At 44.1% G+C, this 19,092-nt stretch overlaps 2 protein-coding genes across 2 annotated transcripts; one reads left to right on the top strand and one right to left on the bottom strand.

Moving 5' to 3' along the window:
* The first annotated feature begins 14,017 nt into the window (after window positions 1–14,017).
* LOC123181225 (protein NEOXANTHIN-DEFICIENT 1) lies at window positions 14,018–16,587 on the top strand. Its single transcript, XM_044593484.1, has 9 exons — window positions 14,018–14,313; window positions 14,420–14,567; window positions 14,644–14,690; window positions 15,130–15,184; window positions 15,292–15,330; window positions 15,411–15,570; window positions 15,830–15,902; window positions 15,981–16,037; window positions 16,132–16,587. Exons 1-9 carry the CDS (start codon window positions 14,246–14,248, stop codon window positions 16,373–16,375), a joined length of 891 nt encoding a protein of 296 aa, XP_044449419.1. The 5' UTR covers window positions 14,018–14,245; the 3' UTR covers window positions 16,376–16,587.
* Window positions 16,588–16,788: 201 nt separating this feature from the next.
* On the bottom strand, window positions 16,789–18,481 carry LOC123181226 (transcription factor MYB13). Its single transcript, XM_044593485.1, has 3 exons — window positions 18,333–18,481; window positions 17,657–17,786; window positions 16,789–17,463 (listed from the first exon to the last, which is right to left on the bottom strand). The coding sequence occupies exons 1-3, from the start codon at window positions 18,448–18,450 to the stop codon at window positions 16,830–16,832; spliced, it is 882 nt and encodes a 293-aa protein (XP_044449420.1). The 5' UTR covers window positions 18,451–18,481; the 3' UTR covers window positions 16,789–16,829.
* Between the last annotated feature and the right edge of the window lie 611 nt (window positions 18,482–19,092).

The raw sequence follows: 19,092 nt of genomic DNA, 5'->3' as shown, positions 1-19,092 counted from the left end.
ATTCATGAAAACATAATAGGTTCAGATCTGAAATCATGGCACTCGGGCCCTAGTGACAAGCATTAAGCATAGCAAAGTCATAGCAACATCAATCTCAGAACATAGTGGATACTAGGGATCAAACCCTAACAAAACTAACTCGATTACGTGATAAATCTCATCTAATCCATCACCGTCCAGCAAGCCTACGATGGAATTACTCACGCACGGCGGTGAGCATCATGAAATTGGTGATGGAGGATGGTTGATGATGATGACGGCGACGGATTCCCCTCTCCGGAGCCCCGAACGGACTCCAGATCAGCCCTCCCGAGAGAGATTAGGGCTTGGCGGCGGCTCCGTATCGTAAAACGCGATGAATCCTTCTCTCTGATTTTTTTCTCTCCACGAACATGAATATATAGAGTTGGAGTTGAGGTCGGTGGAGCACCAAGGGGCCCACGAGGCAGGGGGCGCGCCCCCCATCCTCGTGGACAGGGTGTGGGCCCCCGGTCTTGATTCTTTCGCCAGTATTTTTTATTAATTCCAAAAATATTCTCTGTGAAGTTTCAGGTCATTCCGAGAACTTTTATTTCTGCACAAAAATAACACCATGGCAGTTCTGCTGAAAACAGCGTCAGTCCGGGTTAGTTCCATTCAAATCATGCAAGTTAGAGTCCAAAACAAGGGCAAAAGTGTTTGCAAAAGTAGATACGATGGAGACGTATCAACTCCCCCAAGCTTAAACCTTTGCTTGTCCTCAAGCAATTCAGTTGACAAACAACTTCTCATTATTGCCTTTCACTTGCACGACCGAACGGTGTGAATAATAATAATGGTGCACTGGCATTGGACTAAGCTGGAATCTGCAAGCATCTGATACAAAGGAGAAGACAAGGTAATATGGGCTCTTTGTTAAATCAACAATAATGCATATAAGAGCCACTTCAACATTTTCATTAAGGTCTTCTCCTCTCGACCCCCAAAGAAAAGAAAATAAATAAAACTATTTACACGGGAAAGATCCCAACAAGCAAAAGAAGAACAAGAAATCTTTTTGGGTTTTCTTTTAATTATCACTACTATAGGCATGGAAAGTAAAGTAACTAAAAGCTACAACTAATATTTTTTTTGGTTTTTTCTTAAGGTTTTTCAAACACACAAGAAGAAAGCCAGAAAAGAAAATAAACTAGCATGGATAGTACAATGAAAAAGTATGAGCACCGACAACTAGCATGAGTGTGTGAACATGAATGTAATGTCGGTGAGAATTACGTACTCCCCCAAGCTTAGGCTTTTGGCCTAAGTTGGTCTATGCCCACGGATCAAAGTTGTAGTTGGGGTCGTACTGAGGAGGATCCTCAGGGTGCCACTGGTTAGCGGTCTCCTCCGGATCCCACTGATAAACAGATTGACGGTGAGGATCAAGTGGTGGCTCCGGCTCGGGCTCTGGAGCTGGTGTTAAGTTCCGGTAGGCATGAATGGCCTCCGGCGGAACAAGGTACTTGCCTGAAGATAAATTGAACAAAGAAGGAGCAGGCAAAGTAATAGTCTCAAAGTAATTTCTATCAAATATCATTCTATAGTTAAGCATCCTTTTCTTATTCTTAACAATAAAATCATGTGCTACCATACTCTTATAGTCTAGAAAAACAGGAGGCAGCAGCTTTTCTTCTTTCTCATAATGCCTAATAGGTATGTTAAAGTGTGCAGCGAGGCGCGAGGCGAAGATACCTCCCAAGACGGGACCCTTCGTACAGTTCAGATTTAACCGCTTGGCAACAATAGCGCCTAGACTAAAAGTGTTATCACGAAACAAGGCATGGCACAAAATAACAATATCAGGGGCACTAAGGTTTCCACAGTTCCCGCGACCAATTAAACATCTACTAGCAAATATCGCAAAGTAACGTAGAACAGGAAAGTGTATGCTAGTTATTCTTGCATCGGAAACTTTCCTCATTTCCCCTACAGCAATCATATCAATAAACCCCTCCACATCATTACGATGTGGTTCCTCTATGCTGCCCGCAAAGGGTAACTTGCAAACCTCACAAAAATTATAAAGGGACATCTCCTTATACTCATTATATAAATAAAAATCCACCGAAGGTGGTGATCTCCTAGCATGGAAGTGAAAATTTTGCACAAAAATATTAGTGAGTAGGAGATACTGTTCGCGCTGGTCACGGAGGAAGTCGATGAGGCCCGCATTCTCAGCCAAATAATAAAAATCGTCATGAATCCCGGCTGCCCTCAAGAAATCATCACAAGGCCATTCACACGGCCAAACCTCCGCGGTGCGAGGGAGATTATATTTGGGCTTCATAGCCTCTTCACTTTTGCCTATCCTTCGAACTTCGGCTCGAAGAGCCCCTCAATAATCACTTCATCATTTTCTGAAAATTTCTGAAATTTTTAGTAACTCAAAATAAAAGTGAGCCAAACTCAACAAAATTGATAGCAACTACTCCCACAAGTGCCTAGAGACTATATCATGCATTAGAACTACTTGGGACCACATAAATTTGACATGCAAGCTCAAGAACAGGGTCACCTAAGCAGCAAAAATTTGTAATGAATAAAGCACTAGAACAAAAACTAATTGGACCATTGGAGGAGTCACATACCGAAGAACAATCCCCCAAAGCAGTTTTGTGAGTGGAGCTTTGAGCAAGGAGATCGAAAATGGTAGCAAGATGAGCTAGAACTCGTGCTTGAGCTGGTTGGTGATTTTTTTGGGAGGAAGATGGAGTGTGTGGGTGCTGGAATAAGTGGAGGGGGGCACCAGGGGCCCACGAGGCAGGGGGCACGCCCAGGGGGTGGGCGCGCCCTGGACCCTCGTGGCCAGGTGCTTGCTCCCCCTGATGTGTTCTCAGTGCCAGATATTCTCAAATATTCTAGAAAAAATCATATTTCATTTTCAGGGCATTTGGAGAACTTTTATTTTTGGGGTATATTTTTTTATTGCACGGATAATTCAGAAAACAGACAGAAAATGCTATTTTTGCTTTATTTAATCTCAATAACATAAAGTAAAAGGAGGGTACAGAAGGTTGTGCTTTCTAACTTCATCCATCTCATGCTCATCAAAAGGAATCCACTAACAAGGTTGATCAAGTCTTGTTAACAAACTCTTTTCGAGTAACATGAAACCGGAGAAATTTCGAATAACACTAGGTTACCTCAACGGGGATATGCACATCCCCAACAATAAGAATATCATATTTCTTCTTGACAGTGGGAAGAGGAAATTCAAAACCTCCAATAGTAATAGATGAATTTTTTTCCAATAGAATTTATACAGCGGACTTGAGGTTGTTTCCTTGGAAAGTGTACCATATGCTCATTACCATTAACATGAAAAGTGACATTGCCTTTGTTGCAATCAATAACAGCCCCTGCAGTATTCAAAAAGGGTCTACCAAGGATAATCGACATACTATCGTCCTCGGGAATATCAAGAATAACAAAGTCCGTTAAAATAGTAACGTTTGCAACCACAACAGGCACATCCTCACAAATACCAACAGGTATAGCAGTTGATTTATCAGCCATTTGCAAAGATATTTCAGTAGGTGTCAACTTATTCAAATCAAGTCTACGATATAAAGAGAGAGGCATAACACTAACACCGGCTCCAAGATCACATAAAGCAGTTCTAACATAGTTTCTTTTAATGGAGCATGGTATAGTTGGTACTCCTAGATCTCCCAGTTTCTTAGGTATTCCACCCTTAAAAGTATAATTAGCAAGCATGGTGGAAATTTCAGCTTCCGGTATCTTTCTTTTATTTGTAACAATATCTTTCATGTACTTAGCATAAGGATTCATTTTAAGCATATCAGTCAAATGCATACGCAAGAAGATAGGTCTAATCATTTCAGCAAAGCGCTCAAAATCCTCATCATCCTTTTTCTTGGATGGTTTGGGAGGAAAAGGCATGGGTTTCTAAACCCATGTTTCTCTTTCTTTACCATGCTTCCTAGCAACAAAGTCTCTCTTATCATAACGTTGATTCTTTGATTGTGGGTTATCAAGATCAACAGCAGGTTTAATCTCTACATCATTGTCATTACTAGGTTGAGCATCAACATGAACATCATCATTAACATTATCACTAGGTTCATGTTCATCACCTGATTGTGTTTCAGCATCAGAAATAGAAATATCATTGGGATTCTCAGGTGTGTCAACAACAGGTTCACTAGAAGCATGCAAAGTCCTATCATTTTTCTTTTTCTTCTTCTTAGAAGGACTAGGTGCATCAACATTAGTTCTCTGAGAATCTTGCTCAATTCTCTTAGGGTGGCCCTTAGGATACAAAGGTTCCTGAGTCATTTTACCCCCTCTAGTCATAACTCTAACAGCATTATCATTTTTCTTATTATTTAATTCATTGAGCAAATCATTTTGAGCTTTAAGCACTTGTTCTACTTGAGTGGTAACCATAGAAGCATGTTTACTAATGAGTTTAAGTTCACCTTTAACGTTAGATATATAATCACTCAAGTATTCAATCATATAAGCATTTCTTTTCAATTGTCTACCAACATAAGCATTGAAGTTTTCTTGTTTAACAATAAAATTATCAAACTCATCTAAGCATTGGCTAGCAGACTTATAACGAGGGATATCACCTTCATCAAATCTATGGAGAGAATTTACCTTTACTACCTGTGTCGGGTTATCAAGACCATGTATTTCTTCAACAGGCGGCAAATTAAGACCATGTATTTCTTCAATAGGTGGTACATTCTTAACGTCTTCAGCTTTAATACCTTTTTCTTTCATAGATTTCTTTGCCTCTTGCATATCTTCAGGACTAAGAAATAGAATACCCCTTTCCTTCGGAGTTGGCTTAGGAGTTGGTTCAGGAAGTGTCCAATTATTTTCATTAGTCAACATATTATTCAATATTAATTCAGCTTGATCAATAGTTCTTTCCCTGAAAACACAACCAGCACAACTATCCAGGTGGTCTCTGGAAGCATCGGTTAGTCTGTTATAAAAGATATCAAGTATTTCATTTTTCTTGAGAGGATGATCAGGCAAAGGATTAAGTAATTGGAGAAGCCTCCCCCAAGCTTGTGGGAGACTCTCTTCTTCAATTTGCACATAATTGTATATTTCCCTTAAAGCAGCTTGTTTCTTATGAGCGGGGAAATATTTAGCAGAGAAGTAATAAATCATATCCTGGGGACTACGCACACAACCAGGATCAAGAGAATTAAACCATGTTTTAGCATCACCCTTTAATGAGAACGGAAATAATTTAAGGATATAGTAGTAGCGAGTTTTCTCATCATTAGTGAATAGGGTGGCTATATCATTTATTTAGTAAGATGTGCCACAACAGTTTTAGATTCATAGCCATAAAAAGGATCAGATTCAACCAAAGTAATTATCTCAGGATCAACAGAGAAATCATAATCCTTATCAGTAACGCAGATAGGTGAAGTAGCAAAAGCAGGGTCATATTTCATTCTAGCATTCAGAGATTTTTCTTTCAGCTTAGCTAATAATTTCTTAAGATCATTTCTATCATTGCAAGCAAGAAAGTCTCTAGCAGTTTCTTCATCCATAACATAACCCTCAGGCACAACAAGCAATTCATATCTAGGGGGAGAATCTTCATCGTCACTTTCATCAATATTATCAGTTTCAATAATTTCATTCTCTCTAGCCCTAGCAAGTTGTTCATCAAGAAATTCACCTAATGGCACAGTAGTATCAAGCATAGAAGTAGTTTCATCATAAGCATCATGCATAGCAGAAGTGGCATCATCAATAACATGCGACATATCAGAATTAATAGCAGAAGCAGGTTTAGGTGTCGCAAGCTTACTCAAAACAGAAGGTGAATCAAGTGCAGAGCTAGATGGCAGTTCCTTACCTCCCCTCTAGTTGAGGGAAAAATCTTAGTTCTTTCGTCTTTCAAGTTCCTCATAGTGACCAGCAGATATAAATCCCAAGTGACTCAAAGAATAGAGCTATGCGCCCCGACAATGGCGCCAGAAAATAGTCTTGATAACCCACAAGTATAGGGGATCGCAACAGTTTTTGAGGGTAGAGTATTCAACCCAAATTTATTGATTCGACGCAAGGGGAGCCAAAGAATATTCTCAAGTATTAGCAGTTGAGTTGTCAATTCAACCACACCTGGATAACTTAATATGTGCAGCAAAGTATTTAGTAGCAAAGTAGTATGATAGTAGCGGTAACGGTGATAAAAGTAAGAGTGATAGTTTTGTAGTAATGGTAACAGTGGCAACAGCAAAGTAACTAAGCGGAGAACAATATGTGAAAAGCTCATAGGCATTGGATTAGTGATGGATAATTATGCTGGATGCGATTCCTCATGCAATAGTTATAACATAGGGTGACACAGAACAAGCTCCAATTCATCAATGTAATGTAGGCATGTATTCCGAATATAGTCATACGTGCTTATGGAAAAGAACTTGCATGACATCTTTTGTCCTACCCTCCCGTGGCAGCGGGGTCCTAATGAAAACTAAGGGATATTAAGGCCTCCTTTTAATAGAGTACCGGACCAAAGCACTAACACTTAGTGAATACATCAACTCCCCAAACTACGGTCATCACCGGGAGTGGTCCCGATTATTGTCACTTCGGGGTTGCCGGATCATAACACGTAGTAGGTGACTATTGACTTGCAAGATAGGATCAAGAACTCACATATATTCATGAAAACATAATAGGTTCAGATCTGAAATCATGGCACTCGGGCCCTAATGACAAGCATTAAGCATAGCAAAGTCATAGCAACATCAATCTCAGAACATAGTGGATACTAGGGATCAAACCCTAACAAAACTTACTCGATTACATGATAAATCTCATCCAACCCATCACCGTCTAGCAAGCCTATGATGGAATTACTCACGCACGACGGTGAGCATCATGAAATTGGTGATGGAGGATGGTTGATGATGACGACGACGACGGATTCCCCTCTCCGGAGCCCCGAACGAACTCCGGATCAGCCCTCCCGAGAGAGATTAGGGCTTGGCAGCGGCTCCGTATCATAAAACGCGATGAATCCTTCTCTCTGAGTTTTTTCTCCCCGAACATGAATATATAGATTTGGAGTTGAGGTCAGTGGAGCACCAGGGGGCCCACGAGGCAGGGGGCGCACCTAGGGGGTAGGCGCGCCCCCACCCTCGTGGACAGGGTGTGGGCCCCCTGGTCTTGATTCTTTCGCCAGTATTTTTTATTAATTCCAAAAATATTCTCCGTGAAGTTTCAGGTGATCCCGAGAACTTTTATTTCTGCACAAAAATAACACCATGGCAATTCTGCTGAAAACAGCGTCAGTCCGGGTTAGTTCCATTCAAATCATGCAAGTTAGAGTCCAAAACAAGGGCAAAAGTGTTTGCAAAAGTAGATACGATGGAGACGTATCACTATTCTAATACTGGAAAAAAATTGACATGAGATGAGTGTGTGCTCAGGGTAGAAAAAATATTTCAAGATTCTTTTGTGGTTTTCAGGGCTTAAATCATGTATTCTGTACACATGAGTGAAGTTTGGTTTGCCAGAGAAAGAGGCGTTGCCACGGCCGATGCTGGTTGTTCGTGCATGGAAGTCCGTGTATTCTGTTTGAAAACCTGGGAGCATTCCCAAAACGTTCAGAAATATCAATGACAGAAGTTCGCATATAGGGAGGTTGATGCTTTGTGTGTGTGTGTATACATTTTTTTAAGGGGATCATGTGTTTGGAGACGTGAAATAGGGATGTTTGGAAAAATCAAAACACTACAAAAAAAGTTGAAGTTCATGTCTAAAAAGATGGGGAGGTCAAAAGCACTAAAAACTACCCAAAAAATCATCGGCAAGTAACATCGAAAGTGAAGAATTTACTAGTGAAGTTCGAATGAGAAGTAAAAGCTTTGTCGGAAAGATATAATTTAACCATTTTTTTTAAGAAATGAAGTTCAAAAACAACAAAACGTGAAGGTCGGACTATTCAACTTTTACAAGAAAACTCATATATTTTTCCCGTTACTATAAGAATTAAACGAAGAAGTTCGAATTGAATTAACAGAGCAATTGGATGTTTATGTACCAATAAGTTCAATTGAAAATAATGAAGTTCGATGTTTCTAACAAAACTCTAATGTTCACATTTCTTAAAAATACACAAAGAAGTTCAAATAAAAAAGTTAGAGAAGTTCGATGTATATAAAAAAACTCAGACTTTTTCTGTTACTAATGCGAAATAGAGAGAACTTCAAATGGATAATATCCATAAGTTCATGTACTGCATGGTGTGTGTTTCGTATAAGAAAAAAAAGAATAAAAAGGTGAAGTCCAAACTTTTGTTGCTAGATGTTCAAGTGCTTGGCCCAAGAAAGTTCAAAAAATCTTATGAGAGAGGTTGAACAAAAACACGTGACAGAAGTTCAAGATGAAAACAGCGAGAAGTTCAACTACTACACTGAATGAGTTTCAGATGAAAAACTTTTAAAACCGTCGCGAGTATGAAAAATTATCAACACGGGAAAGTTGCGTGTTTTCGGCAGCTTTCCATCGATATATCACTTGCTCAATTCCGGTGAGTGGATGAAGAGCTACGAGCAAAAAAAAGCACGTGTAAAAACAGAGTGAATTTCAAGTAGACATGCCGAGAAGTTCACGTTCTTCACGCGGTGCATTTTTGAAGAATCTGTTTCACGATAAAGGCACAACACATGATCTCGTTGTTTTCAAAATTACTTGAAAAAGGCTAGGAACCAGAGAAAACGATCAACATGAAAAAGTTTTGCATTTTCCGTAGTTTTTCAATGGTATATTATTTGCCTCATTCCGATAAAGTTTGTAGAAATTACGGCAAAAATAAATTTTTAGTCATTTTTAAAATTGTCTTAAAACTGTAACGAATTGGAAGAAACAATATATACCAAAAAGTTTCACATTTCCTCAAGCTTTCCAACGCCATATCATTTGCTGCATTCGGATGTACGATCAAAAAATTAGCTCGAAAATACGAACTCGGTGGAACTTGTACCGTTTTCTAAATTACTCTTAAACCGTTCAAAATTAGGAAAAACTTTCAACATGAAAGAGTAGCGCATTTTCATAAGCTTTCCAACGCCATATCATTTGACTCAATTGGATTAGCCGGTTAGAAATGGCATCGAAAATACGAACTCGGTTGTTCGGTTTGCAAAATTTTACGATTTTCCAAATTACTCTTTAACCATAGGGAATTAGAGAAAACTTTCAACATGTGGAAGGAGCGGTTTTGCAGCAGCTTTCCAACGCCATATTATTTGCATCATTCCGATAAACGATTTAGAAATGCGATCGAAAATACGATTCATGTTTTTTGTATGAAGAAAAAAGGGTTTTCAAAATTGCTCTTAAACCGCTTACATTTTACAAAAAAATTAACTTGGGTCATGATACTCGTGTCCATAGATTTCCAATGGTATATCGCAAGCCCCATTTGGGCAATGTTGACAGAAGTTCAACCTAGCACAGGGGGAAGTTCAGGTCGAACAACTCAGGCAGTAAAATTGCAAAAAACGCAAATTCATCACGACCCGAGAGCAAAATCCGCCAACGAGCGAGATTCCTATTTAAAACGGGCATTTAGTTGCTAAACTGTTTCTAGATCACACTTACATCATATAGAACACGACTAACTAGAATAATTCGCGCGGGGAGACACGGTTGCGAAGATAGCCCGAAGGTCGGGTTCCTACAGAGGGAAGTTCACGCGTGTAACTCAGAAAGTTTATGTTGTGATCAGAATAATATTCTGATCCTGTGATCAGAATAATATTCTGATCCCGTGATCAGAATAGTGTTTATGTGTGTGTGTGTGTGTGTGTGTATGAGGGAGTGGGCGCCACACAAGGCCACGACAATCTCTTAGCCGTGTGCGGCGCCCCTCTCCACAGCTTCACCCTCCATCCATTTTTTCCGCAGTGCACGAAGAAGCCCTGCGGGAACAAGTTCACCACCACCGTCACCACGCCGTCGTGCTGCCGGAACTGATCTACTACTTTGCCCGTCTTGCTGGATCGAGAAGGCGAGGACGTCATCGAGATGAACTGTGCTGAACGTAGAGGTGTCGTACGTTCGGTACTTGATCGGTTGGATAGCGAAGGTGTTCGACTACATCAACTGCGTTGATAAACGCTTCTGCTTTACGGTCTAGGAGGGTACGTAGACACACTCTCCCCTCTCGTAGCTATGCATCTCCATGGATAGATCATGCGTGTGCATAGAAAAAAATTGTTTTCCATGCAACGTTCCCCAACAGGAACACACAAGTCTACAATAATAGCACCTACACAAACAAACAAATACTTGCACCCAACGTGATGAAGGGGTTGCCAATCCCTTCACGGTTACTTGCAAGGATGAGATCTGATAGTGATAGATATAAAAGATAAGTAAACATCCAAAATAAGATAAAAGTAAATAAATTGCAGCAAGGTACTTTTGGGTTTTTGATTTTATAGATCTGAAAATAATATGATAAAAGATAGACCCGGGTGCCATAGTTTTCACTAGAGGCTTCTCTCTTGAAGGAAAGCATATGATGGGTAAACAAATTAATGTTGAGCAATTGATAGAAAAGCGAATAATCATGTAGACATCTAAGGCAATGATCATGTATATAGGCATCACGTCCGAGGCAAGTAGACCGACTCCTGCCTGCATCTACTACTATTACTCCACACATTGACCGCTATCCAGCATGCATCTAGTGTATTAAGTTAACAAGAACGGAGTAACGCCTTAATCAAGATGACATGATGTAGAGGAATAGATCCAATCAATATGAAAAAAACCCATCTTTTTATCCTAAATGACAACAATAAAAATACGTGTCATGTCCCCTTCTGTCACTGGGATTGAGCACCGCAAAATTGAACCCATTACAAAGCACCTCTCTCATTGCAAGAAAAATCAATCTAGTTGGCCAAACCAAATCAATAGATCGGAGATAAATACAAAGCTATATAAATCATGCATAAACCCATAGATAATATTCATAGATAATCTGAACATAAACCCATAATTCATCGGATCTCAACAAACGCACTGCAAAAGAAGATTACATCGAATAGATCTCCAAGAACATCGAGTTGAACATTGTATTGAAGATCAAAGAGAGAGAAGAAGCCATCTCGCTACTAGCTATGGACCCATAGGTCTGTGGTAAACTACCCACACATCATCGGAAGGGCAGCAAGGTTGATGTACAAGCCCTCCGTGATCGAATCCCCTCCGGCGAAGTACCAGAAATGGCCCCGAGATGGGATCTCACGAGAACAGAAGCTTGCGGCGGCGGAAAGGTATGTTTGGTGTGCCCTCTGGTCTCCGGGAATATTTGGGTATTTATAGAAGATAAATTAGGGTCGGAAGTGCCACGAGGGGCCCACAAGCTTGGGGAGCTCACCCCCATGGGGCACGCCCTCTGAGCTTGTGGCCATCTTGTGGCCCTTCTGGCCTCCTCCCGAAGCTTACTGGGTGTCTTATTGTCTAAGAAAAATCATCAAAAAGTTGCGTTCCATTTGGACTCCGTTTGGTATTGATTTTTTGTAAAGGCAAAAACAAGGAAAAAACAACAACTGGCACTGGGCACTAGGTTAATAGGTTAGTCCCAAAAAATGATATAAAATAGCATAATAATGCATATAAAACATCCAAGATTGATAATATAATAGCATGGAACAATCAAAAAAATATGGATACGTTGGAGACGTATCACTTATCTTCTTTATGACCAATCTTTGGATAACACCTTGAAAAGCACCTTGGTCAACACATGATCTTCTAATAACCTTGAAACCAACAAATCATCTTCAAGCAAAGCCTATCGACAAACCCTTCAAATATAACTGAAGGTAACCATTAGTCCATAGGGATTGTCACCAATTGTCAAAACCACACATGGGGGCACCATGCTCTTTCAGCAGCGCATCTGGATCTCGTCCGAGCGACTCACCCCCTGTGTCGTCGGCCATGACTTTCCCTGTTGGCGGCGCGACCCATGGTGGGTGTGGGGCGGTGTGGACTACCTCCGTCGAGTTCCTGGTGGTGAGGCCCTATCGCAGTGGTGCGTTGGGCCGGCGGTCGCGGAGGGTGTTCCAGATCGCCGTTGGACTCTGGCTTCAGCTGGATCCACTTGCCCAAACTCGACGGTTCAAGTAGGCAAGACCTGCCTTCACGGATTTCCCTTGTGGCCGATCCATCTGGGCGCCCCAACAATTAGATCCATGGCGTGTGCTGTCTCTGAGCGGGCGCGAGTTGCAAGGCTGGGGTTTTAATGGGAGTTGGAGTTGCGTTAGTGCAGCAGCGGGGCGGTCAGTTGCGTGCTTGCGGCTCATCACCATGTACGGTGGGTGAGGTTGGATCTCTACAGCAACTGGAGCGGTGGCTTCAGATGGTGGGCAAGGCGGTGCCTTTGTGGCGGGTGCCGGTGTGTTACCATGGTCGTGTGGGCGGTGAGGTGGCTCACACGGGAGGCATCCGACGTGCGGTGGTGGTCGTCATGTCCACCTCCGTCCGGTCCTTGGTGGTGTATGATTCTCTCCCCATCATGCTGTGGCTGATGGACTTGGGTGCTAGGGTTCGTGTCCTGAGTGAAAACTCTGCCTGATTGTATCGGTGCAGATGACGGCGATACTCTTGAGCACCGCTCCCCTTCCTGGAGGCGTCATCGTAGGTATCATCCTCCATCCTAAGCTCTGGGCGAAAACCCTTGGTCTGGCGTTTGCCAGACCGGGCGGTGGGGGCCTTGCGGCGTCGTTCCCTCCTTAGAGGCTCTGACTCGAGAGCCAAGGTCTCATTTGCCCGGTCATCGGGGTTGGGTTTCTTGGACGACAACTTCATCTTCGTGATGATGGTTCCTTGCTTTGACGGTGGTGATCTTAAGAGGAGCAAGGTCGACAAGGTGGTTGTGCTCGGAGACCTCCCTTTGGGTTCTTGGCGTCAGTTCCAATCTAGGATCTAGGGTGTTGAGCATTTCCATCGTCCGACGGTGCGGCGCCCTTCGAGCCGGGGCGAGGTAGCAGGGTGCTCCTTTCGGCGATGGAACTGGATGGTGTTGTTGTGCGAGTTGCCCAGACAATGGTGATGGCACGGCCTCCGTTGACGGATGATATCCTTCTCGAGTTAGCCTCCTTCTTCGCTCCGGTCCTCTGATCATGGTTGAGGGCTCCAATGCCTCATTGCTTCTGTGTCTGGGCTTTGTTGTTGCTCTTGAGCACCCTTGTATCTTGGTTGTGTTTTTCTCTCTTTTTCTCTTTATTGTGCGGTGTTGTGTTGTGTTGTATCACTGGTTGTAAGGGCTTCGTTAGTTTAAAGCCAGGCGCTAGCCTTCTTTCTAAAAAAAAGAGTAGGAATGAACGAGCGAGGACGAAATAGATCAAGCTTGTTGGGTTGGGTCTAGCAAGGTTGATAGAAGATCAGAAAGAAATTGCAAAAATGCCACGGTGGTATCCATCTCATATTTTTTGAAAGGAAATATCCATGTCATTTCTTGGTTTATGGAGAAAACAAAGTAATGTGGGGCAAACAATGAAGTGCCCAACTAATAAATAATCTAGGCAAATGACCAAACACCCCCGGTATCATGTGAAGCAATTTGCGAGGCATCCTCTGAAGATTTACTGCACATGGATCATTGTTATCCGCAGAGAAATCAATCAATATTCTTTGTCAAATGCTCGTCGTCCAAGGATGATCACCCGGCCGGTGCATCCCCCTAGCCGGTGCCGGTGACTTGCACCTGCACGCGTGACGCAGTTTACCATCCCAACCAAACCAAGCATCCACACAAGAAACACAGTGCCGTCCCTTTCCCCGTGTCACTGTCACCCTCACTCGAGCCACGGAAACCGCAGCAGCAAACGGCCGCCAGCCACACACACAACCGGTATCAATCAGGGGCTCAGTCAGTCGATGGGGCCCCTCATGGATCTCCACAGTGAAGCGACGATGACATCACCGTCGCCCCCCGCCCGGCCTCTAAACCAGCGCCCTCTGTACACCGGATAAGGCCCGAGAGAGATCCCCTGCACCCGCAGCATCCCGAGCATCACTTCATTACTCTCCATCATTCATCGCCAGCTTCCTTCCTCCTCGCTTCCTTCCTCACATAGAAAACCCAAGCTGCTTTGCTCCGCTGGTCCCCTCCCTTGCCCAGCTCTTCTTCAGCCGCTTGATCAAACGACTGGTCAGTGCCTGGCTTCTCGCACGGCCGCTCCTACATCCATCCATGGAGGCCGAGGACGGCAAGCCCGCCGCGGGGTACCGGCACGGGCCGCCATGGGTGTTCAAGGGCAGGCAAGTGCCTCCTCTTCTTTCCTCTCCCGTTCACCATGGATGGCCAGGGCGGCGGCGTGCAGCGGGGCGCGGGCGACTGACTCTCATGGTGTGCGTGTCGTTGCAGCGCATTGTACCAGCTGCATTTGGTGAAGGCGGCGACGGCGCGGGCGTTCGTGCGCAAGGAGCTGCGCCTGGTGGAGGCCTTCGGCTACACGCTCGGCGGCATGTTTCTGGCGCGCTACCACGACAGCCCCGCCGGACAGTTCGACGAGGTCATTGTCGTCATCTTCATCCCCTGCCTGCTGCCTCGTTTTCCCGTACGTTTTCCTGACGAGCTTTGCTTCGCAGCTGGTGGTGATCGCCGGCATTGTGTGGAACCCGCCGACTTCTTGCGCGTGAGTTGCTCTTCCTCTTTTGTCCTAGTTTAATCGCTTCTAATTCCACTAGTGAGTGATTGCCTGCTTGGGGAATGCGAATGGAATCGATCAACTGGCACAACTTGCATTACAAAACAAGCAGATATCAATCTGGAGCCTTTCACTTCATTGTAAACAACGCCCACTTGATCAGTTCACTGTACTTGAGCTCCACTTGTGTTAAACCAGCAACCTTTAATTATCTCATCCGCTCGCTGTGCTTGCTCCCTCTGGCATGGACAGCCGTGCTGCCTACCTGTAATCCATTTGGATTAACCCTCTGACTTACCCGACGATGCCTAAGATAACTTGCTTAATCAGTGATGCCATCTATCCTCTTCAGTTTTTCTTTTCATTAAAAGAGAAAGCGGTCGTAGTTGTGCACTCTGCTGATTTGCTGTCCGAACCTGTGTAACAGTTGGGCTGCCCGGGTGCTAGTAAACAGCGCTGAAGCCTGCCGGCATGGACGCAAGGTGCCAAACTGCCAACAGTGTCCATCTATGATTCCTTCCCGGTTCAGGCCAATTCTTCTCTGCTAGTACTGCTATTTTCCTAATGACTGTTACTGTCATTAATGCAGGAAGTAGGGCTTCCAAGCCACGTCGCGGCATTCTCAGAGGTACTCAGAGCACACCTGTGATTAGCTTTGACAAATGTTTAAGAGATTTCTAACATGAAGTTTGCTCACATGAAGGATAGACCGAAGCTTGTGCGCTCAGAAATAAACCAAACAACTTCCTGAACATTCTCGGAATGAGTTCAGGCTTCTCCAAGCAAGAGAATTACCGCGGCATCGAGATCTCGGAGACCTCGGGCTCCTCATCAAGGCATTTGTGCAACATCAGCCTGCCGCTCAACGGTAAGTTATATAACTTGTTCAATGTTAAATAGATAGATTTTTATGATCTATTTTACTGTAATAGTTTTGAAGTCTGAATGACTACTTTACTGGAATGCATCTTACATTGTCTAGTTACAAGCCTTATCTTACTTACAACATGTCTTAAGAAATTCTTTTTTTGCGGTGGATGTCTTAACAATTTCAACTCTAAAAAAATGGAACTTATAGAACTTCACCTTTTAAATTCAGTGTCATGTTTCACTTACTAATTATGCAGAAGCGTCAAGAGGATCATATAAACGCAACAAGTGGATGGGTCCGGCAATCAAAATGTCACTCCCAAGCTTCAGGTTGGTTTTTAAAATCCACAGTGGTTCCTTCCATGTCTCAGAACAAAACCTGAACTGAACTTGTGCTGTGGATTTCAGCGGCCAGACAGAGGACCATCCTGAGCTTCTCAAGTACTCCTGCAAAGTAGAGTGCAGGTGGCTGCACTCCTAAATTCTCAGCATATGCCCTCTGATGCACATTGCTCTTTTATGTGCCTCTCTAATCATGTGCGTATGTTCTCTTGCATAGGGTACGGCCGGTGAGTCCAGCTAAGATCTGGAGCCCTAAAACCGCTGAACCAGAGGAGTGTTCTGACGGCAGGAACAACAGCACCGGATCCGATTCAGACGCGCAAAGGCAAAGCCTCCTGGTCTTGCTATCCAGGCCCATCTTGGCTCTGGAGTTCAGCTCCCTGCGGATGCACGTCGATGCGCCGAAAATTGTTGCTCCGCACCCCAAGAAGAAGGAAGTCAGATACTCCAGCAGCACCTGAATCTCATATGTCAGACCATGGTTCAGAAGACACGAGTTCTGATCTGACCAGTAGACTTGGGCACCATTCATCGATCTGTTGTTCTTTCATTTGTTCATAGGTTGCAAGTAAGACTATCCAGCTGGATACTATGAAGCCTGCTTGCTGAATTCGTTCATAGTCTGGCATAGGTTGGTTTATATGAGAAACAGCAACAGGGGATACTTTTATCAGAACATTTGCAGTTACTAGTACTACAAAATATGCGCGAATTAGTAGATATACACGAAAAGCAACTGTTCCAGAATTAGATTAGCATATGGTCTTCAAATTTTAGAATAATAGAGTCACTCGTGTACCCAACGCCCAATCCTAACAACTACAGTAAGTGTTAAACTCTGACCTAAAACACAGCCACTCCTGAATCAGCTTAACCATCACGTTGTTGCTACGCTAAGATCAGGGGACCCTAAGATCAGTGGTCAAAGTAGGAGAGGAGGCTGTCGATGTCGTCGAAACCGGCAATGTGAGGCAGATCCATGGCAATGCAAGGAAGTTCCGGCTCCATGAGCCCCAGGGGGAGCGGAGACATGGGGCAGCAGTTGATGTCCATCTCCTCGCTGGTTTCATCAGCTGGCGGTGGCGGCGTCCGCGGTTCCATCTTCACAGGCCCGCTGACCGGGACCGCCGCGATCGGCTCCTCGTTCGCGGCGGCTGTGGGCAGCAGTGGCGGTTGGGCACGCGCTTGCACTGGCGGTCCGGCCGAGACGGCGCCGGCGTGGCTCGACGAGGACCCTGCCGTGGCGCTCGCCTCGTTGACGTTGTACACGACCAGCGGGAGGTCCCGCGCCGTGGTGGCGCTGTCCTCCTCGTTGCATACGACCAGCGGGAGGTCCCGCGCTGTGCCGCTGGTGCTCTCCTCGTCGTAGACCACCAGCGCGAGGTCCAGGCTCGTGGCGTCGGACGACGTGCTCGTGCCGCCGGTGCGGCGGCGGCGGCAGCTCCTCGCCGCGCGGGGGCGGGGGAACCGCTTCTTGAGCGTGCTGTTCCAGTAGTTCTTGATGGCGAGGTCCGTCCTCCCGGGGAGCTTGGCGGCGATGACGGACCAGCTGTTCGATCAAATGCCAACAGGAGCAGGTCAGTGAACCAGCGACGGAATGCAACAACACTCAGCACTTGCAGGAGATGGGGTTTGAAAAAATTGATCCGAGCAATAAAACAGTGCACATTTCATCTGATTATCAAGCGATCGAGACTGGAAAGCAGAGCAGTAGAGATGGGTTGGGTGCGAGGCTCACTCACCAGCTTCCTTTCTTTCTGTACATCTCGCAGATGATCCTGTCCTCCGCCGGCGTGAAGTTGCCGTGCTTCAGCCCCGGACGGAGGTAGTTCAGCCACCTTGAACGGCAGCTCCGGCCGCAGCGCCGAAGCCCTGACATCCACCAACAAACTTCTCTCAGGAATGATGATTCAGACACTACCCGAGTGATAAATGATTTGCTTATGCGACGCTTTGCCATGATCATGTCAAGAAAAATGAGAGAGCAAATTAATTGTCTTTGTGCACTACGCTATTGATTCTTCTGAAGGAATCGGGTGCAGACCAACTCCTGACTGAAATATTGCTAGTATGAAAATTTGTAAGAAACTTTCCAAGCAACTGTCTGGAGCATGATCAAATTAATACTGAGAGTAGTAATTGATGTATTGCAGATCTATGCAGAAATCATAAAAGTTAGGCAAATCTCTGCAGTCTTAGCTGCACATGCATAAGGAATTGCAGTAAAAAAAACATTGTTGCGTGCTTATATACTTCGATTACGCTAACAACGCCGTAAGAAACAACATAAATCATTTGCAAACAACAAACTATGATGTTACATTTTAGTGACGCTTTCTGCTTATTTATTATCGGCATCATCAAGAACTGAAACAGATATGGATGCACGCAAGGGCAGGTGTGGAGAAGAAATCAAACCTAAGATATTGGATAATCCCTGCCAGCTACAGCCAATGCCATACTTCTCAATGTGGTTTTTGATCAGATTGTCTTCTTCCTTGGACCACTTGCCCTTCTTCATCATGCTCCCTTTCATTGGACAGGGGTTTTTCTTGTCGCCAGGAGGGGCTCAGGATTTCAAATGAAAGGCACAGGGACTTAACTTGTATAAATACCAGTACTCTTGTACTGAGAAATACCAAATGTGTGATGGATGAGTATTTGTTTATATTTACCACGTGGTAATATCTGTACCCATTCTTGTTTTATTGGTTTGTCTTGTGTTAAAACCAACTATTCCCCGTTCTCCCGAGAGAGAGAAGAAAAGGGGTGAACTAAAGGTGAAAGGTAAAAGTGGAAGAAAAAAACTCCATATGATTCCGCCGCGTGATGAGATTGTAGTGGTAAAAAGGTTTAAAAGATAAATAAGTATGGCATCAGGTGTTAAGTGTGGTGTTAAGTGAGTACCGATGGTTTGAAGCTGGTTAAATGCCTGCAGTGCTTTAGCTAAGCTAAGCTGCCATCACCACGGTAGTTTGAACTGTCAAATATAAAACTCTCTGTTGGTCTTGTCTCCTACGTTGAACTTAATTACGCTCTCCGTTGCACTTGAGAAGAGTCCAGGAATACGGGATGTCCTGTGACATGGACTAGAGAAAGTGTAGAGATGCTCAATTTGAAGTGAAGCGATGCCTTTCAGCTCTACATTCAATCATTCTTTTTTTTCCTGTTTGGTAAG

Source organism: Triticum aestivum, chromosome 1D (genome assembly GCF_018294505.1).
Source record: "Triticum aestivum cultivar Chinese Spring chromosome 1D, IWGSC CS RefSeq v2.1, whole genome shotgun sequence".
NCBI lineage: Eukaryota > Viridiplantae > Streptophyta > Magnoliopsida > Poales > Poaceae > Triticum > Triticum aestivum.
Note: the sequence above shows the minus strand (reverse complement) of the source record. Positions and strands in the feature narration are given on the sequence as shown.